At 40.5% G+C, this 22,073-nt stretch overlaps 1 protein-coding gene across 2 annotated transcripts in view; it reads right to left on the bottom strand.

Annotated features, from left to right (window-relative positions):
- Positions 1-21,469, bottom strand: part of LOC113028755 (leukocyte elastase inhibitor-like) — a 373,460-nt gene extending 351,991 nt beyond the window's left edge. Inside the window, exons 1-9 of one of the 2 annotated variants that reach the window (XM_026179175.2) lie at positions 20,990-21,466; positions 20,449-20,630; positions 19,255-19,395; positions 18,867-18,984; positions 17,564-17,706; positions 16,947-17,024; positions 16,730-16,819; positions 9,483-9,663; positions 5,595-6,255 (exon numbers count right to left, since the gene is read on the bottom strand). In XM_026179175.2, coding sequence (XP_026034960.2) covers positions 6,011-6,255; positions 9,483-9,663; positions 16,730-16,819; positions 16,947-17,024; positions 17,564-17,706; positions 18,867-18,984; positions 19,255-19,395; positions 20,449-20,625 — 1,173 coding nt within the window. In that variant the 5' untranslated portion in view covers positions 20,626-20,630; positions 20,990-21,466 and the 3' untranslated portion in view covers positions 5,595-6,010. Of the gene's footprint in view, positions 1-5,594; positions 6,256-9,482; positions 9,664-16,729; positions 16,820-16,946; positions 17,025-17,563; positions 17,707-18,866; positions 18,985-19,254; positions 19,396-20,448; positions 20,631-20,989 lie in introns of those variants that run through there. The other variant, XM_080306409.1, reaches the window with a different exon arrangement.
- Between the last annotated feature and the right edge of the window lie 604 nt (positions 21,470-22,073).

Genomic DNA, 22,073 nt, shown 5'->3' with positions numbered 1-22,073 from the left:
ACAAACAAACTAAACTGGGAAACAACAAACTAAGAACTCACAGAGAGCCACAGGGCGATCCACACAGCATGAGGGACAACACGACACTGACTCAGAGAAACACAGGGTTAAAATACACTGGGAAGTAACGAGGGGAATGAGACACAGAAGGAGGGCACAGCTGGGAGAAATCAGGACTGACGAGACAAGGAAAGCAGGACACATTCACATGAGACACGGACCATCAAAGTAAAACAGGAAGGATCACACAGAGACGCGAACTTGACACAGTGGAGACAGCAACTAAGAAACACAGAGACATAAACCATAAGGCAGAGGACTCTAAGAACCGAGAGACACAGAGGGGAACTCAAACATGCAGACACAGACTTACACAGAACAGAGGGGACACAGAGAAACATGAAGGGCAAGGGATCGAAGCTAGAAACCATAGAATAAATCACACAAGTACAATAATACAAACATCACAAAGAACTAAAAACGCTGGGTCAGGAGACCCAGGACCGTGACACTATAAGTGTAGACCTAACAGTTACATTCTCTTCCACTTGAGGGCAGTATAGCTTCTTGGTCAAATTCAGTAAGCAGCAGGTATTAGCGGTGGATAATAGCTGCAGCATGCTCAGCTGGATTTTCTGAAATACCTCACCTGCTACCTGAGCGATATTACAGTTATTGTAGAATTTCATTGGTTTGTTGTTAATTCTTTCACAGCATTTTGCATGCTGGAATATTTTGTGCTCCCTAAAAACTAATTGACATTTTTGTTTGAATGTTCTAGTTAACAAAAAGGAATGTGAAAATCATACAGGGTTTTCATATTTCTTTACAGGGACACAGACAAAATAACTACAATAATAGAAATAAATACATAGGTGAGTGTGTTACAGCTAAGCTTTGTGTTTTTATCAATGAAGATTTTCTTAAGGCTGCAAAGCCACCTGTTCCACTTCTCTTTAATATAAAAAAAGAAATGGTCAAAACCAACACTTGTTCCTGCACACATAATTTACACTGACTGCTAAAATAAGCATGATTTGTAATAACTCAACTGGGTTAACTTATTTATCTACTCATATTTTGGGAAAACTACAAAGAAGCAAAAAGCAGTAATTTGAATTTTTCAAAGACAGAAAAGAGGTGGTTTGATGCCAGGAAAGCAGAAGCTATTGGTTAAAAGGTGCCATAATGCACGCTGGCTTGTGTGTATCTGTTTGTGTATATCCGTTGAAATATGTGGTTAATACTGAGCAACATCTCATGCTAAGTTGGCTAAAGATGCATGATGATGTGGAAGACTGAGACTGTATGTGACAGTCAGACAGGTGAGTGGCCTGAATGACAAATACAGGTGTGTGCTGTAGGTCACTGTATTAGGGATAGCAGCAGCTATATTGTGCAATTAATTTCCAAATACTCCAAGAAGTTTTTTGTTTTTTTTTACTAATAATCAAAAAGACAAATCTTTTTCAGGCTTCACAATAAAAACAACTTTGCTTTATGTATTATTTTACTCTACACTTTAAAAAAATGTAAGTACACTATAGGTACAGCTCAATTTAGACTAAAATCACTTCTATTGATGGGATTTTTATCTCTTTCTCTTCTGTTTCCTCTTCCTCCACTCCTTCCGGTTGTTTGGTAAAATTCCTGTAGGTGTTCAGTGTCTCAACATTCATATAGATCAGGGGTGCCCAATCCCGGTCCTCGAGAGCTACCGTCCTGCAGCTTTTAGATGCATCCTTGTTCCCACACACCCGAATCAAATGAATGGCTTGTTATCAGGCCTTTGCCAAACATGATGGCATGCTGAAGAGATCAAACCATTTGACTCAGCTGTGTTGGAGTAGGGATGCATCTAAAAGCTGCAGGATAGTAGCTCTCGAGGACTGGGATTGGGCAGGCCTGATATAGATCCTCTCCTCGTCACTGACGTCATCTTCTTCATTGCAGGTTTTTAGAATGACTGAAACAGAGCAAAGCAGATTCTTCTAGACATCATGATCTAAACAAAGCTGCTGTTTCATCCAATATATTGTTTGTTCTGGTGAGCACTGACCTCTGCTGTGGATGTGGGCCTGCTGTGTTTGCCTCCTTCTCCTGAGCACCAGTAGGACCACCAACAAGACCAGCAGGAGCAACAGGACCACAGGAACTACAGACGAGACCAGCAGCTGTCATGGTCCTGGGTCAAGCGACCCAGTGTTGAGTTTATGTATCTTTTATATTTATTTTGTGCCTTAGCTTAGTGCACCTAGTTAATTTCTAGATTACTGTGTAGTCCTGTTTCTTAGTTATGTCATCTCCCCTGTACTAAGTTTCCCTGGTTCATGTGTCTTGTCTCTGTGGTTATGTTTGGCTCCTTGTCTAGTCTGTCATACGTGTTAGGCCTGTTAAGTTGTGTTGTCGTGTCTAAGTCTGCATGTTTCCTGTTTTATTTTGAAAAGGGGCTTATGTTCTGTGTTCATGTGGTTAGTTTTACTCTTGCCTGTGCATCATTGTTTGTTTATCCTAGTCAGCTGTTTCCTCATGTGTCTCCACTTCCCCTGATCACCTCATGTGTGTATTTAAGTCCTCTGTTTTCTGAATGTCATTGTCGCGTCGTCTGTGTTCCACCCTCCATGTTGTCACAGCCAGTCTTAGTATTCATAGTTATGGTTTCCTGTGTCTTCATAGTTTTTTCCTAGTTTTACTTTCCCAGTTTAGTCATAGTTTAGTTTGTCACTGCGTTTCTGCCTTGTCTGCACTCCCTGTCACCAGCCACAATAAAGGCTCGCTTTCAGTTAAGTTTACTCGAGTCTACTCTCGTGTGTTCGCACCTGGGTCCACCACACACACCACCGCATGGTCTGCCTCCGCAGACCGCGACAGTAGCATCCGAGGAACTAAGAGAGAAAAGGTTTTAGTCAAATATGAACAGTGATGGGAATAACAGCGTTACAAGTAACGGCGTTACTAACAACAAACAGACGGTTGAAGCTGTGTTCAGCTTAAAGGAGCCCAGGAAAGGGGACCACAGTTTATAAAATGTGTTTTTTGACCCACAAACTGTATATTAAATTTTTTTCTAAATCCATACAGGACATTATATCTTTTACCCATTGCGCATGCAAGAGTCTTCCCACTAAAGCAAAATAGCTCGCCTGGCCAGCAGTAATGAAAAGTTTAAGTTTGAGTCTAGAGTTGGGCAGATTCAGGTTCTAGACCACATCAAAGATAGCACAGAGTGGCTCTGGTTTAATTTGGTCCTTGATTCTCGTCCCTGGTTTTCCCGAGTGTGAGTGAAGTGAAGAGGAGCGTTTTGTGTGGCAGGAGCAGAGCGTGTGTGGCGTGGCCGAAGAGCAGCTTGGGAGTGAACTGGAGAGAATGTGTGGAATTTCCCCTCACCTACCCCGTGGAACCCCTGAACTCCCCTCACATTCTGTATATAGTCAATCAGTTTTGTTTTTGTTTTGCTTTTTTAAATGGAAATAAACTCTCCTTGCTCTTTTCCTTAAGTCTGCACCTGAGTTTCCGTCAACCCTGACAGAACGTTCTAGCCAAACCATGGACCCCGTAGATTGGTGGGTCATCCCCCTCGTCCCCAGACTCTGTTCCCTCCACATAAGTGGGATTAAGGAGGTCCTCGAAGTATTCCTTCCACCGCCCGACTTCAATGCTGATGTGGGCAACGACAGTACCTGAAAGGGCGTGATTGGGAGGAATGGCCTCCCTGAGCTGAACCCGAGTAGTTTTTCATTATTGGACTTTGCCATTGCCGAAGCTGCTTCACTGAGCTGCGGCCTCAAGGTGGTTGGTGCCTGTCGTGGTGTCCATACAGACAATATTGATTTGTAAATGATTAAATAACAATCTTGTCAACACAAAGTTCTTTATTTGGAGCCCAGTTCTACAAGAAAGACGTTACTGAATAAGTGCTTGTGCTTAAAGTGCTTTGGCAGTATTTGAGACAATGTTAAACTTAATCATCATCGACTTGTTTGCTGCTGCCTGCCGCTGAAAGGCATTGAGGAGAGGGGACATTTGGGCAGTGCATTTATTGCGGCATATTATGTGTTTTCTGGATACACTGTGCTTTTTCACCATTCAGAGGTTGATGGCTCCATGTCAGAGCACTGGCTATGAATTTCAGATGGATCAGGCCTTAACTTACGTTATCAATCGTTCTTTTCATCTTTTCTGATTACCCACAGCTACATCCACTTCTGTCCGGCCTAGGCTCCTCACTAGGGCTGGGTATCGTCACGGATTTCTATAATCCATTCGATTATGAGTCGCAAGGTCCCGATTCGATTCAATTTTGCCTCAGACAGTCCAAAATATTATAATTCTGATCATTTATCAGTACTGACACTTGTGAGACTTCATCAGAGGTGTGAGCATCACAGCAGATGTCTTTGTGTCAAAGTAACTGAGGATAAAACACAGAAAAACATGAAGGAGATTTTCCAGGCCTGGCTTTTTATAGCAGATAACTGCCCTAAAAATATTCTGCAACAGAACAAATCAACATATGAACATGACCTGATGCTGCTGAAGTGAAGCAGAGCAAAGTTACAGAGGTTTTATTAAAGACACAGCTAAGCATTTTGCAATTTGGCATAATTTTAAAAATGAGTTTCTTTGCTATTAAACAGCAGAAATTAGGCTTTCTTGTTGGAGGTCATTTTTGGGGAAAACAAAACCAGTGGCTGACGCACTCTACATGACTTGTGCGTAATAAGCGAACAAATAATGCAGAAAATAGATTTAGGATGGGAAACTGTTCTTGCAGTACACTGAGAGAGAAAGCTGTGCAGGAAGTGTGATTTTTATCATGGTGAAAGCAAAATAGCAAAAGTAAGAGGGAATTAATGACGATGTTTATCAAATGTGAAGCTTAGTTTTGATCTTCTTTTGCTGCTGGTTCAGTCAATTTTGGTTGGAGAGAGACAAAACCTGCAGCACCAGAATCTAGTGCAAAAAAATCCCAAAGACGTAAACACAAAGTGTGGACCCGGCGCATCAGAATCAGTGAGCTGTCGGCTTTCAGCACTGACGGCGTGTCCGCGTATGCGCCATCGGGTGAGAAAGCCCCATCTCACTGATTCTGATGTGAGGAATCCGTTTACCTGCTCTCATTTACTGTTTTAGCTGTTTGGTGGTTGTCAAAATAGTTTTGTGAGTTTTAACCTGAGATTCTGGCATTTCTCAGTAAACCCTTCGCTTTCACTCTGTCCTTTACAACAACAAAAGCAAAAACGTACTTCGTGAACAATATTAGTTTAAATGGTATTTCACTCTCTAGAGGTTCATTTCTCCAGCTTACCAATTCAAAACCTTTAAGCCCGCCTGCTCTGCTCGGCTGGAGAAAGCAAGAGACTGAAAACATGGGCGCTGGCGCTAAGAAGGGACAAGAGCTGGCTAGAGCTTCAGCAATTGGCTGACACGAGGTGAGTGGAATAAAACAATAGGCTCCCCTCCATCAACATTTGGAAAAACTTAGCCCTTGTTTAACCAAATCATATATATAAATCTGCGTCCCTTTTATGTTTAAATAAATATAGTGATTTTGTTTCACTGTTATTAAAGAAAGACAGTAAGAGCAGAAACAATTAACATGACATGTTTTACTTTTCTTTTTTTTTTCTTTTTTTAAAGATGTTTTTAGCAACTGGACCACATCTGGCTTGTTGGTGGTCCCTAACTGGCCAGTGTGATGTCAATGAGAAATAAAGATTCAAACATAAATTATACGTCATGCAATTCGTCTCATTTCAGCCACTAAACACTCTTTGATAAATTTCTGATCAGGAGATGGGACATTTGAAGAGTATGATATAAACATCGGAACAGATAACATTAAAGATGATAAAGTTTTGAAAATAGGAAAATACAAAACACAGAAAAAACGGATAGTATAGAGCTGTATATTAATATGAATACAGCGCTGTTGTGCAGTGATTTTGAAAGGTTCTCCAACTAAACACTAAAGACTTCTGGTACTGAGCTGCTCTAAAGGACACAGAGCTCACACAGGGCAGCAGAACCGACCAGCAAACAGGATGTTCATGGTGGGGTTATGTCTGATGAAGAAGAGGAAGGGGTAGTCTGCGATGAAGGATTTTAAATCACAATTGCCCCATCTTATTTTGCCCATCATATTCTCACCCCAACACATATCCACAAAAGTAGCCTCAGTTGCCTTCTCGTGGACCTTCACAAAAGCCTTGTGGATGACTTTTGAAAGTACCAGATCTTTGCGCCCAGACATGCCTGTGACAGAGAAGTGAAAGGAGAACATTTTAAATGAACATAATGCTGCATTTTCATTTTTTTTCTTTTTTGTTTTTATCTGAGAGGGTTTTTTCAAATTAAATTCTGATAAGGCTAGGTGGTGATATAGATCACCTGGTTGAGCTGACAACTAAAATACCAAAAGATCTGCAGGAGCCTGGGTTTGAGTGTTTCCAGACCATTTCCTGCATGCCTCATCCTCTCCCTTTTATCCTCTCTACTATTCTGTCAAAGTGTGATATCTCAAAAATAAACCTTAATAAGGTCACTTCAACAGCCTGTCTGTTAATAGGAAAATTGTACTTAGTAGTCAGTATAATCTTTTAATGATATAAGTTTTCATATGGTAGAATGCTGCATGTAATCATTTGTGTGTAGAAGTATATAGTTGGTGGCATATTGAATGTCTCATCCTCGGATGTCTGTAACATTCTAGGGTGTTCACCCCCACATCCTAGGAGCATGAGAGAGGTCGTACCTTGTCTTATTGTTTTACGGTAGGATTAATGTAGCTATGTCAGTTTTAGTTTAAGTGCTTTTTTACATATAGATGAACTGTTGGATTTTCCAGACCAGCAGGTTAAGGGAAGTCGTTTATGGGGCCACACTCTGACCCCCCCCACACACACACACACACACACACACACACACACACACCTCCACATTCCAATGTAAGGAACAAACGCTCACTGAAGTATAAATAAAGACCGGGGCAGTTTCTCAGTGCGAGCCTCAGTTCTGGAGACTGCCCTTGCTAGCAAGAAGTTCTGTGTGTTTCTCTTCTCTGAGTCTTTACTGAAGAAGTGTTTTAGAGTATATTTCTTAACATTGTCATTAGTGATTAGCAGAGGTGTGGACTCAAGTCACATGACTTGGACTCGAGTCATTAATTTTATGACTTTAGACTTGACTTGAACTTTTACACCAATGACCTGGGACTTGAATTGGACTTGAACCGGTTTACTTGAAAAGACTTGATATTTCACCCCAAATCTAAAATTTAACACGCATATTATATAGAAAGTGTGCACCATTAATTCAATTCATTCATTCATTTATTCAAACCACACTCCGTACGTATGTGTGCGTGAGCTGTAGCACAGCCAATCAAATTAACCAGATTTTTTTTAAAGAAAAAAAAAATGCTCAAAAATGCTGCAAGGAGTTATTTTTTTCAGGTACATAAACTATGAAGTAGTCAACAAAAAAACCCCGAAATGCAATATACAAAACATGCAAGAAGAGAATCACAGACAGAGATGGAACAACTTCCAACTTTGTCTGACAGTTGAAGTTGCATAAAGAACGGTAGGTGGTGCTTCTCTTTTGCTACGATGGGATAGCTGACTTCATCGAACGAGCAAATGTTGTCCAGGCTACGTTGATGATACTGTTTGGTTTTAATGTGTATGATATTTTTGTCATGCGATTTTAAAGCCGGTCCTACAAGCACATCCAAGAATAACATGCAGCTTATCTCAGAACTGTCGGTGAAAATTATTCTTGGAGCTAAGTTTAATTGAGCTGCATTTTATAGAGGTGCAATTTCACAATTTGTGTATATTTTCCAAGTTCACTATTTTGTCATGTGTTGAGAAAAATAGAGATTTAAAAATCACATGGTCTAATATTTACATTTAGCATAACTGCAACATGCTTTTTTTTGTTTTTGTTTTTTAAAGAATCGAAAGGACTTGAAATTCAAAGTCCGAGTAAAGTCACTCGGACTTTTACACCAGTGACTTGAGACTTGACTTGTGACTTAAGGGTAAAGACTTGAGACTTACTTGAGACTTGCAAAACAATGACTTGGTCCCACCTCTGGTGATTAGTGTCAGAGAGTACGTCTAGTTTAGGCAGGAGGAAGCCAGAACACCTCCCTGACTGTCTGTCAGTATTATAATATTTCACTAGCTGGGCCCATCCTCATTTTATTTTTGACAGCGTTTTTAGTAAATAAAGGCAAATGACTTAAAAATATTAATAGCAGTTTGGAGAAGACCTCAGAGGGGACTGGCGGCAGCTCCTGGGCCAGGCAGATCCCCATGTGCTAATGAGACGTGAAAGAATTGAAAAAGGGCAGGGAATGAACAGCTTGTAGAGCTGAGGCTGTCATATATAGATAAGAACCGTAAAGGCCAAGTTTAGAGGTGTGGTCCCACTCCTGAAATTCAGATAATGTATCTACAATAAAAGTATCAGGACTGTCATGTAAAAGTCCACCAGTCCATTCAAAACCCAGCAACAAAGTTTAGATCCTGCTTTCAAAATCTCACAGTAGTATGATCATCAAACAAGATAAACTTCTGAACACCAGGAGAAAAGAAATTCAGTATTTTCATGGTATCCTTACAGGTGCACACTCCTCACCTTAGAGGGACTTAGCAGGAGCAGTGAGTCCTGCTTATGAAAAACATGTGAACTTGAACTGGACATTATATGAAGTGATTGTGTATACATGTGTAAATGTGATCCACCTGGTGTGTGTTGCTGCACCCAGTGGTTGACATCAATCCTGACTTCTTCAGACCTGGTCTTGAAGTCCACAGACTCCAGCTCTGCTCTGTAATGTTTCTTACTTTGTATTAAGAATTCCTGAAACCACAGACGACACATTTATAAATTCAGTCCAGCAAAGTCTCTGACATCACTGATTCTGATTTACTTCAGGCTGACATGATAAGAAAAGACTGTTATATTCACATGAACACACATGCTGAATCACACATGCCTCATTTCAATCATTAACACAGTTTTAGATTCTGATCAGTCAGAACTCACAGCATTTCTCTCTCTGCCTCTCATTTACTCCAAAACACACGAGCTCATGAAGAATCACACTCTACATAAAAAGAAGAAACAGACCTGAGTAAAGGGGCAGGACTTCTCTCTGTACAGTCTGTTAGCAACACTGAAGGTAAATGGAGCATCTGTCCTGTTGAGTACAGTGAGAAGTTGGGCGAAGCTGCTGTGAACATCACCCCAACAATCCTCGGTTTGTAAAAAGTCCACCAGTCCATTCAAAACCCAGCAACAAAGTTTAGATCCTGCTTTCAAAATCTCACAGTAGTATGATCATCAAACAAGACAAACAATCTGCTGAAATAAGCAGCTCCATGGTCTTTTGGAGAACTCGTTCACTGCTGGAGCATTGTTGCTCTACACTCTGTTCATAAACACCAACAAACTGCAAACGTATGTCTCACCAGAGAAGTCACACTTTGTGTGATCAAAGGCGTCCACCATGCCCATGCTGCTCAGGACTGTGTTCAGGTCATACGTCTCCTCCAGTGTAAATCGAGGCAGCCTCACATCAATATAACATGTTTGCATCTGGCCTGGATGAGTCCAAGCCACAAATTTCTCGGAGGTCAGCTCCTTCTCCAGCTGGGATGGAAACAATATCACTTATTAGAGATTGTGTGTGTGGTTTATGTGTATTGGTGGATGTGTACAACTAGTCAAGTAATCATTGCTATTGTCACTAGTTAGTATCAGATGTACTAGTAATTTAATCAGTTTTACTGTTTACATTTTATTGATAAAATAAATTTATTAATAAATTTTACATTTTTGTGTCCTAAATGTTATGCAGCCATCTGCCACCAAATGTGGTGGCAGTGTTGTTGAGAAATGCCATAAATTAGTTAATCTTGGCCTGATTTTTCTGTTAACATTATTTTATTTAATTACCTATTATTGCTACGCAACCCTTGTGGTGTCCTCGGATCAAAAATGGTCGCTAGGGGACTTCCGGTAGACGGCATGTCGAAATAGTCGCTCTTCGCAGGGCTTCTACTTTTATCACAACTACTTGATAATTTCTCACTACCCGCAACAAAGTGTGGAGTTGTATTGGTGGTATTGTGTGTCTGGTGTCATAATCTGCCAAGATGACCAGTAGAAACACCAGGAACCAGGAGCAAAAAAGAGATGAGCTCGCTGCGGCTAATGAAGCCATCATGGCTATGCTAAAGACCACGCTGGACGAGCACAAAGCCTCGCTTTCGGCAGAATTCAAGACATCCGTTCAGCGACTTGAAAACAAGCTGGACAGCATCCAAACGACTCTCAACAACCATGACCAACGGATTACAGCCTTGGAAACTATGGCCACAACTACGAGCGCGGAGCTCCAGAACGTGGTGGCTAAGTTGGCGGTGGTGGCGGAGGATAACGAGAAGCTGAGAGCTAGGCTAATCGACGTTGAAAGCAGGAGCCGCCGCAACAATATTCGCCTCTTGGGGGTCCCTGAAAACATTGAATGGCCCAGGCCGACTGTGTTCTTTTCTCAGGTGCTTGTGGACATATTTGGAGTGGACGTTTTGAAAACGGCCCCGGAGTTGGATCGAGCCCACCGGGCACTGGTGGCAAGACCAGGCCCCAACGCGAAACCCCGAGCGGTTGTTGTCTGTTTCCATAGCTACCAGACCCGTGAGCTCGTTGTGCGCAAAGCTCGGGAAATGCGGGGTAAACTGAAATATAAGGACACCCCCATCCATATTGTCGAGGACTATTGCCCTGAGGTACTGGAACAACGGTCCGCTTACCGCGGAGTTATGAAGGAGTTGTACGATCTTGGACTCAAGCCTCAGCTTCGCTACCCGGCCAAACTGTTCGTTATGACTGACGAAGGGAACCGGAAGCGACTGGCGTCACCAGGCGACGCTCGGAGCTATATCGCCTTACACCGTCCCCTGAGTTCTAACATTCTGGAAACCTGATCTGAGGGTCATGGTTGGATCCTGCCACTTCCATAGAAGGGCTCATGACATTTTAGTTTGATGTTTGGTACCTAGAGGACAGCATGGTTTGAGTAATTCTAACCTCATTGTTTTTTCTGTTTTTCTCTTATTTTCCTTTATAATACCCCTGTTTATATTTTGTTCTAATATCACTGTTGGCACGCTAGTCTGCTACGTATACATATATGTATATACTGTTTTACTTTATATAAACACACATTTTTTCATTATTATTGCCTCTCCTACAGTTTGATTCCTGCCATATACAAATGGGGGACAACAATACCCCAGCCTGCCTTTTTTGTGCTTTTCTTCTGTCCGTTTTTGTATAGTAAGGTACATCCTAGTTCCTCAATTTTTTCTAGCAGAATATTGACAAGGCATATTTTCATAGTGAGACCTTGCCGCCACAGGGAAGCAGGCCATTTGATAAGAGTTGTGATGGCGAAGTCTTCACATGGGAATGTTTACACCCTGCTGTGCAATGGACACTTGCAAGTTTTGTTTTCGGGGGTATCCAGGTCCAATTTATGTTGTTCGATCTGCATGTATGTATTGCCTTGTTTTATGTTTTTTTCTGTTGTTGTTGTTGTTGTGTCTTATTTATTTTATTTTATTTTATTTACTTATTTTTCTTTCTGTTTTTTTTTTTGTTTTGTTTTTTTTGTTTTGTTTTTTTTTTTTTTTTTTTTTTTTTTTCCCCTGTTCTCTTCACAGTCCACTACCTCAAATACAGACACCAGCTTTCCCCTGGCCACGGTCAACTTGTCAAACCAAAGACCTGTCTGAATATAGTAAGGTATGTCGAGCACAATCAATGGTCTTAGAATTGTCTCCTGGAATGTGAGAGGGGTGGGGAATGCAACCAAAGTTAACAAAGTTATGGCGCATTTACAGCAGCTTAAAGGAGATGTGTTTTTTCTTCAAGAGACACATCTCTGCAACAGAGAAGTGAGGCGACTCAAGAGAAACTGGATCGGCAATATATATCATTCCAAATTTAACGCCAAGGCCAGAGGGACAGCCATACTTATTCGTAATAATATTCTGTTTGAGCAACATAAAGTTATTGCTGATCCAGATGGCCGTTTCACATTTGTGTCAGGAAACTTGCAGGGCTCACTTGTGATACTGGCTAGCGTGTACGGGCCAAACTGGGATGACGACTCTTTTATAGCTAAACTTTTCTCTTCACTTCCAAATCTGGAAAACTATCATCTTATTATTGGAGGTGATTTTAACTTGGTTCAGGACACTCTGCTGGATAGATCGTCAACTAAGGCCTGCTCCCTGAATAAATCTGCTAAAACCCTAGAATTTTTCAAAACTCAGCTGGGGATTGTGGATCCATGGCGACATGCGAATCCCACTACTAAGGCATTTTCCTTTTTCTCTCATCCCCACCGTACATATACACGTATAGACTTTTTTCTTGTTGATATTAGGTTTCTCTGTAAAATTACCCATTGTCAGTATCATGCTATCGCCATTTCAGATCATTCACCAGTTTCTTTTGATGTGGTATTAGCGACCCCGTCTCGACCCATTAAACATTGGAGATTTAACTCTAGCCTGTTGATAAGGGATGACTACACACATTTTTTGAGATCACAGTTCTCACTTTTCCTTGAACTGAACGATTCTACTGAAGTGTCAAGAGGTGTATTATGGGAAACGTCGAAAGCCTACATGAGAGGCCAGCTTATAGGATTTGTGTCAAATTTAAAGAAGAAAGAGTTAACTTACACGTCCAGTTTATTGAATAAGATCAAAGATCTAGATGGCAGATATGCATCAAACCCAGATCCTAACCTTTATACAGAACGTGTGAAAGTTCAAGCCAGTCTCAATTTAACCACCACCGCAACAGCTATGGTTCAATTAATTAAGAATAAGCAACGCTTTTTTGAATCTGGCGACAAGGCAGGGAAACTTCTGGCTTATCAAGCCCGTGCCGAAGCAACCTCTAAGCTAATCCCAAAGGTCAAGTCTGCTGCTGGTGACATAATATCGGACCCAGAGGGAATTAATGAAGTATTTGTAAGTTTCTATTCCAATCTGTACACCTCAAGTTCTCCCCCTCTATCAGAAGAAACTCTCCAAAATATACATTTTCCAAGAATAGATAGAGATCTGACGAAAGGATTAGGGGGACCTATCACTGTAGTAGAGGTACAAGACGCCATTAAATCCTTAAACACAGGTAAATCGCCGGGCCCTGACGGTTACTCTGCAGAATACTATAAAGTCAATTCTGATCTTATGGCACCGTTGTTGAAAGATATGTATAATGAAGCCTTTTCAAAATGTCAATTACCCAAGACTTTGTCCGAAGCTACTATTTGTTTAATTTTGAAAAAGGATAAGGATCCTTTGTTGTGCAGTAGTTACAGACCAATTTCTCTTTTAAATATTGATTTTAAAATACTATCTAAAATCCTCGCACTTAGGCTACAACGTGCTCTGTCACAAATTATCGCCTTTGACCAGACGGGGTTTATGGCCGGCAGGCACTCATATGACAATTCAAGACGCCTCTTGAATATTATCCATACATCGTGCAACTCAATTCCAGAGGTTGTGGTATCTCTTGACGCGGAGAAAGCTTTCGACCGCGTCGAGTGGAGCTTCCTCTATAAGGTGATGGATAGGTTTGGCTTGGGGGCTGACTTTATTCTCTGGGTTAAGCTACTATATTCCTCGCCATCCGCCTGTATTCGTACTAACAACAACTTGTCTTTGCCTTTTCCACTTGAGAGGGGCACTAGGCAAGGGTGCCCTCTCTCACCCCTCCTATTCGCCATTGCTATCGAGCCTCTTGCAATATGGCTGCGTTCAGAGGATAGATTTAAAGGCATTACAAGGTTCGGTGTGACTCACAAACTCTCCCTTTATGCAGATGACTTGCTCCTGTACATTTCTGACCCTCTAAACTCATTCCCGGTGCTTTTTGACATACTGGACCAATATGGTACACTGTCAGGATATAAGGTCAATTATCAAAAAAGTGAGTTGCAACCCCTTAATTCCCTGGCCAGAGCTCTTCCCCACTCAATAGTGCCTTTCAAGTGGACAGAAACCGGATTTAGATATTTGGGGGTTTTTATTTCCTCTTCTATACATAAAATGATGAGGGAGAATTTTCTATCCCTACTAGAAAATGTTGGGAAAGATTGTGACCGTTGGACTTCTCTACCATTGTCAGTGGCAGGGAGACTTAACCTGATAAGGATGAGTGTCCTCCCAAAATTCTTGTATCTTTTTCAACATGTCCCGATTTTTCTTACCAAGGCATTTTTTGACAAGTTAGAAAAGATTCTGTTACATTTCATATGGGGAGGGAAACAAGCTAGAATTTGCAAGTCTATTCTTCAGTCCTCTAAAAGTGATGGTGGTCTTGGTTTGCCCAATTTTAGACACTACTATTGGGCAGCTAACATACAAAAACTTTTACAATGGGTTCATAACGACCCCCCTGTAACAGCCTGGGTACAAATGGAAACTGCATCTAGCTGTTACTCATTATCATCGATACTCAGCTCACCACTCCCTTTTTCTCCAACCCTTGTTGGGGATAATCTAATAGCTAAGGAAACAGTAACTATTTGGCGACAGTTCAGAAAATACTTCGGGCTACTTGGACCGTCTTTGCTAACACCTTTATCAAAAAATTTTAATTTTGCACCTTCAAACACTGATGCGGCCTTTAGTAGTTGGAAAGATAACGGACTTAGGACTGTTAAGGACTTGTATAGTCAGGACACCTTTCTATCTTTTGCTGACCTATCGTCCAAATACGACCTGCCTAACTCCAACTTTTTTCGCTATCTTCAGGCTAGAAATTTTGTAAAAACGCAGTTTCCTCACTTTCCCAATCGGCCTCCAGAAACAAATCTGGATATCATCCTGCAGACGAACCCTCATCAAAACAGACTGATATCAGCCTTGTATAAAATACTAGATGCTTTGGTCCCCAAATCCATTTCTCATATTAAGTTGAGATGGGAGGAGGAGCTTCAGACAACCCTGCCAGAACAGCAGTGGGATCGTGCTTTGAAATTGATTCACTCGTCTTCAATTTGTGCTCGTCATGCTTTGATTCAGTGTAAGGTGGTCTATAAAGTACACTATACAAACGCAAAATTATCTAAAATCTATCCAACCATCAGTGATGCCTGTAGCAGATGTGGACTATCGCCTGCCAACCATGTCCACATGTTTTGGTCATGTTCGAAACTAAGTGCATTTTGGAGGAATATATTCGACACACTTAGCCAAGCATATGGCCAGACTGTCCTTCCTAACCCACTCTCTGCAATTTTTGGCATTCCTCCTGACTTGAACTTATCTGGTCCCCTCAAACAGGCCCTAGCCTTTACCACTTTACTGGCCCGGAGGCTTATTCTGTTGAAGTGGAAGCTTCCCCACCCCCCAACTCATGACCATTGGGTGAGAGATGTACTCTTTAACTTAAAGCTGGAAAAACTTAGATTCTCTCTAAAAGGTTCTATTAGGGAATTTAATAAAATCTGGAAATCATTTCTCTTGCTGGTCGACACTATTACTTTACTTCCTGAGTCTGCAGTGAACTGAGCGAAGCTACATTATAATGTTTTTGTTTTTTTTTGTTTTTTTTTTTATACCTTATCTATTTGTTTTTCCTTTTGTTTTGCTTGGTCCTTTCTCTGTTATTTGTTTTTTCTGTTTTTGTTTTGTTTGTTTTTGTTTGTCTGTTTGGTTACGGGGCGGGGGGAGGGGGGAGGAGTTGTGGTTGTTGTTGTTTTTTGGGGGGTTATGCTTGTTATGTATATGGGTCCTGAGGTGTTGGTTTTTTTTTTTTTTGTTTTTTTTTTTTTGTTTTTTGTTTTTTGTTTTTTTTCTCTTTTTCTTTTCTAAATTTATTTTTTGGGTTTTTGTGTGTGTGTGTGTGTGTGTGTGGGTGTGTGTGTGTGTGTGTGTGTGGGCAGAAACTGGTCTTCTGCAGTGTTTTGTCTATTGTAGACCTGGTAGGGGGAGAATTTGGGTTGGGGGGTTAGAGGGTATAATGGACATACCACTGTTCTGAAATTAAGATGGACTTAACTGTTGCTAACTTTGTATGTCATTGTTGAAATTAATAAAACAAAGTTGAAATAAACAAAAATGGTCGCTAGGTGAATGGCAAACAAGCATATGGGAATCCCGAGGACACCACAAGATGAAAAAATAGGACCTGCAACCGACAGAAAATAGCTTTCTCTAAAAGGAGTTCAGTTTTTCAAAAAAGGCTCAGAGTAGAGTTGCCACTGCTTAAAAGGAGACAGCTGAGGGGGCACCTCCAGGGTAAGGTGTTCCCACCAGGCATACACTGTGACCTGCTGGAGAGAATAAATCTATTGGCCGGACTGGGAACACCTTAACATTTCCCCAGATAAGCTGGAGGACTTCTCTGCTTCGGCTGCTGTTCCTGCTACCCAACATCAGATAAGCACAAGAAAATTGATGGATGACTTATTGTTTTGTTATTTTAAATGTAAACTTTTATTCAAGTGATTGTCATGAATTCTCGAACGGCATCCATCATCCATGATGTCGAGCAGTTTTCAGATTTGACTTAATATCTGGGTGTTTGTCAGTTTTAGACTATTCGGTCAGTCTGATTTGTTTTCTTCGTTTAGTTGACTCAGAAATGAGTCACCAGGAACATCACGAGTGTGTAAGTGTTCTACCTTCTCCAGTCCTGTTGTATCATCCTCTATCTCTGCAGGTAAAAAGATGAGCATGCTCACTTCCTTCCCACTGTAAGGCATCTCTAGAATCTGTCCAGCAGAGGGTTTCAAGCATTACTGCACATAAATCTACTGATACATTTACATTACAATCACTCTGTCAGTGAAATCTGATTATTCCAGTGATTTATACAAATATAATAAATATGATGGTTACCTTGCAGTTTGCTTCTTCGATGAAGGTACACGCAAAGTCTTCTTCCTGTTTCATCATCTTCACAGGCTTTGAGTTGTTCTGAAGACAAACAAGAAATTAAAAGCATTTTTAATATATTCATTGAAATATGTCTTGGATGCAAAAATGAATTAAATGACTCTGAAAAACTTTGCCTTTGAAGCTGTGTGTCATGAAGACTCATTTCCAGTCACAGATGTATTCTCATGACTTTTAATTAAAGTAGTTCGTAAAGAAGCTTTGTATGTCGTACACTCCCAAATAAATCTTATTTATCTCACACTTGGCCTTAATGCAGTCTCACATTAATAATTTTGGCTCCTCATCTTTAAAGCGCCCTCCTCTTGAGGCCATTTTGATTGGCTGTCCCTCTTTAACAAAAGGGGAGGGGCTGATCTTTCTGACATCATGCAGAGCAGAGAAACTGAAACCGGTCCTTAACATCAGTCTGAAATCTGAGCTTTGGCTCACAGATATTACTTGTATATTTGCTCATGATTTGAAACTGTCCATGTTGACCAACCACAACTGCAATGGTATATAGACTTTACAAGGTTATAGTTTCATAGTCAGTGTTCTGTTTTGATGTGAACTTTTACCTTGTTGAGCCAAAATTGAGCATCATAAGTTTTAGACCACGAGAAATTATTTATCCAGTAGCCTTTGAAGTGGGTGGCAGTGAACAACACCAGCCTGGTCAGTTCATTCAAATCATCTTCATCCACCACCTCTGTGATGTTACCTGGTGACCAAAGTAAAACCAAATGTAAACATTGAGAAGTAAAGCTTCAAAGACTGCAGCAAAGTTTTCATCCACAAATCTATGAGAACACGATGGACCCCACACTCTTTCAGCCTTTGTAGGCCAGAGAAACATGATGAGTTTTACAAATACTGTTTAATATATTCTTTGACTATTAGTGAAACCCGAAGATATTATTCATCAGCACAACATGTGAATATTTAGAACAAGTATGTGTGCACAGCCATTCTGGCTAATGACTACAGCACACATGTAACAACTCATTATTGAAGTACTTATAAATCCTGCTTTTTCTAAACAAGATAAGATGAATGAGGTAAACAAGGGACATCAGATAAGCAGGTAAAGTTACATTAATGTGCTGTTCCACAAGATGGCGCTCCTCCCTATATTTCTTCATAATTCTCAACGCTCGGCATATACTTGAGTTGAGCTTCAGTCAAGGTCAACACATCTGGATGTAAACAAAGTATTCTGGTGCCTGGCAGCCACCTTGGAAGTGAAAGAGACTACCATTAATGCTGTGCCAGCCCAAACAGGCAGGGAGCCAAAAACGCTTTTCATAGAAGGAAAGAGTTAATATTTAAATCTGATGGTATTTTAAGCTGTGCTGTAGTCTAACTTTCACAGAGCTCATTAAACTCAACTACCTGAACTCATATTGACCTGAGAGACTGGGACAGGAAGAGTTTGACAGATAAAATATAAAAAGATACATAAACAAGAAGATTAAAAAATATGAGAAGCGGCAGTGAGTGAGTTTGGCTGAAAAGAAACAAGTGAACAGAGGACTGTGCAGACACTGAGGAAGGTGGTTCTGGGATCCAGAGATCACTGCTGAAACAGCTTGAATCACTGTGGGTTAAATCAGGATTAACGGTGGAAGGAGCCCTTTGACAAACCCTGGTCACAGGTCTGTAAAGCTTCTTCACTCTTTAAAACTATGTTAAGTACAGCTACCATCACTTCTGAACACCAGGAGAAAAGAAATTCAGTATTTTCATGGTATCCTTACAGGTGCACACTCCTCACCTTAGAGGGACTTAGCAGGAGCAGTGAGTCCTGCTTATGAAAAACATGTGAACTTGAACTGGACATTATATGAAGTGATTGTGTATACATGTGTAAATGTGATCCACCTGGTGTGTGTTGCTGCACCCAGTGGTTGACATCAATCCTGACTTCTTCAGACCTGGTCTTGAAGTCCACAGACTCCAGCTCTGCTCTGTAATGTTTCTTACTTTGTATTAAGAATTCCTGAAACCACAGACGACACATTTATAAATTCACTCCAACAAAGTCTCTGACATCACTGATTCTGATTTACTTCAGGCTGACATGATAAGAAAAGACTGTTATATTCACATGAACACACATGCTGAATCACACATGCCTCATTTCAATCATTAACACAGTTTTAGATTCTGATCAGTCAGAACTCACAGCATTTCTCTCTCTGCCTCTCATTTACTCCAAAACACACGAGCTCATGAAGAATCACACTCTACATAAAAAGAAGAAACAGACCTGAGTAAAGGGGCAGGACTTCTCTCTGTACAGTCTGTTAGCAACACTGAAGGTAAATGGAGCATCTGTCCTGTTGAGTACAGTGAGAAGTTGGGCGAAGCTGCTGTGAACATCACCCCAACAATCCTCGGTTTGCAAGCACTGTGGACAAAACACTTTAGTGGATTCAAAGAAGGACACAGAAGAAAATTCTGGACTGGATCTAAAACAAAGAAACTAACTTTTGATTTTCTTTCTTTCTTGTTAGATGATTTGTTATTATTTGTTTCCTCTGAGTGCCCAGCTTCTTCAACATACCCAGGGAACCTTTCTGTTATCTGGATTCACTTAGCCTAACATCAGCAATAAGTGCTCACATGAGCCCTGCGTTTCCATCTTCACTATCCAATAAAAGTCACAAATAACAAAAAACGGAGCTTACTGTGTCACAGCCTAAAGGAGACAGAAATAACTTTAGTTTCTCAACAAAGAAAATGAAATTAATTTTATTGATTGACAAGGTTTTCTTAGTATGTGTTTCACTCTCCTAACCTCTGTGTAGTAACAGTATGTAACTGTAACTTCCTTTTAAAACGTTGTGAGTGTGTGAAAACGGGAAAAACAACTAATTGTAAGCTGCATTCAAGCTCATGATGCACTTTGTGTCTTCATTCATATCAGGCTGTGGTAACTCAGCTCCTTAAAGATGAACAGACAAAGACTGTATCCACACAGTGGAGCTGTTATTATTTTGTGTATTTCTCAAAGCTAGTAGGAAGACTGTTTGTGCAGCATTGATTCCGTTGGAAAGATTTGAACTTTCTGTTAATAAATCTCAGAAAACTGGTTTGGTTTCAGTCTCAGTTTATTTTTCCACATTACTCTGGAGTTACTTTCTCATTTAGGTTGTCATGTTGACTTGAGTTTAGCTTATTTGACCTCTTTTAAGGGTCCGACATTATCACTTTTGTATGAGTTACTGTGCCCTCATGTCTAACCAGCTCAGTCGCTCACATTAGGTTTCAGACTATAATAATATCACACTGATACACTGGAGACAAGTCAGGGTCATTTATACAGTTATAATGGTCACAGTGGTTTCCAGCAGCTGCCCAGATTAACACCAGAGCATCCTGCATGTGTTAAATGAGTACCACTACAACAACTATTCTGCACTATAATTTTAGTGTTAGTGTGTGAGCATGTGTACTGTACCTCTGACATCTGTGTGGCTGTGTTGCCTCTGGCCCCCAGCATCACCATAGCCAGGGCTGAAGAGATGCTGAACGGGGAGAAAAAGATGTTTCCCGTCTTGTTGTTATTGCTCAGCTGTTTGAGCAAAGCCAGAGAGAAGGCACTGTTTGCCTCTGACAGAGAGATTGCAGATCCCATTGTTTCTGGTACAAAGAAGTCGGGCAGTGAGTTGTTTAATGCACCAAGTAAGATTATTTAAATCTAACTGAGCTTCACTTTACCTAAAAACTACAAAAACTATGGTGGCTGTTATTCAGGGTTTTTGTTTAAAACGACATCCTTCATGTTGTGTATGCAGATTTAGTCACAAAGCTCCCAGAGAAGTCAGTGAGTTATAAACAGCTGAAAGGGTTAGCATTACTCTTTGAGCGCACATGGAAAAAAAAATCTGCAACAGGATTATAGTTATACACACAAGATATAAACACTGTTTACGGGTAATTTATGAGTAGTCGCCACGTAGACGTGATTTGTAAAAACTGAATAAAGTTACATGACTTACTGACGCTCACTTTTCTTTCGTCGTCAGACGGTCAGGATTCTTTCTGGCTTAGTAAATGATTAGCAGGAAATCTAAATTCTTAGAGGCTGATGCGAGATGCTTTATTGAAGCAGAGTGATATACAACCAAAAGCGAGGGTGGCGAGAAACAGAACTAAGAACGACTCCGAACTGGGAAAACTAATAAAACAAAACTGAAACCTGAACCCGCAGGAAGACACGGAGGGAGTGACTCAGGGAGGTAACACAGGAACAAAGACGGACCAATAATGCACACAAGAGGACACATACTATAAATACACACAGAGGAAACGAGGAAACCGCATACAGGAGGGAGATCCAGCTGAACCTAATCCGAGGAGACAGGGAGGACGCAAGCTGAATACACTGACATCAGGAACGGACCTTCAAAGTAAAACAGGAAATACACAGAATACACAGACTGGACTCAGAGACACGGTACAGACAAGGAACAGAGGGAGCACAGAGCCAAAACCCTAACAACTAAAAAGTCTAAACCCAAATACATACACAGAATAAACTGGAACATAAGATCATAATAATAAACACAAAACGCTGGGTCAAATGACACTAACCAGGTTTTAAACAGCAACTAATTTAATTCGTTTACCTCAGTTCTTCATTATCTATTTAAAGGTCTTTGGGAAGCATGTTAATTATATAGTCAGTTATTTATTTACGCAGGTGTAAATTATGTCTTTGAGATTTAATAACCATTGTGTAAATCTGGAAGTAATATTATTTGTGAATGTTCCATTTATCCTCCTCTTCATGTTCAACAGGTGAGCGTATTTTGTATAGAAGCATGCTGCTACAAGCCCGAAACAGCATTAAGGGCAATGCCAGTTGCTGGCACATTTTATACTCACTAAAAACTTACCTGCAGATTTTTCCTGTTTCTTTACAGGCACACAGACAAAATAAACGTAATAATAATAATAATAATAATAATTTAATTAATATTTAATTAATTATTTAATTAATGCTTTACATGGTCAGTGTGCGATATCTCATCTTTGTGTTTTTACGAATGACAAATTTTAAAGCTCCAAAGCCACCTGTTC

Source organism: Astatotilapia calliptera, chromosome 9 (genome assembly GCF_964374335.1).
Source record: "Astatotilapia calliptera chromosome 9, fAstCal68.1, whole genome shotgun sequence".
Lineage (NCBI taxonomy): Eukaryota > Metazoa > Chordata > Actinopteri > Cichliformes > Cichlidae > Astatotilapia > Astatotilapia calliptera.
The sequence above is the reverse complement of the archived record's forward strand: the minus strand, read 5'-3'. Positions and strand labels throughout refer to the sequence as shown.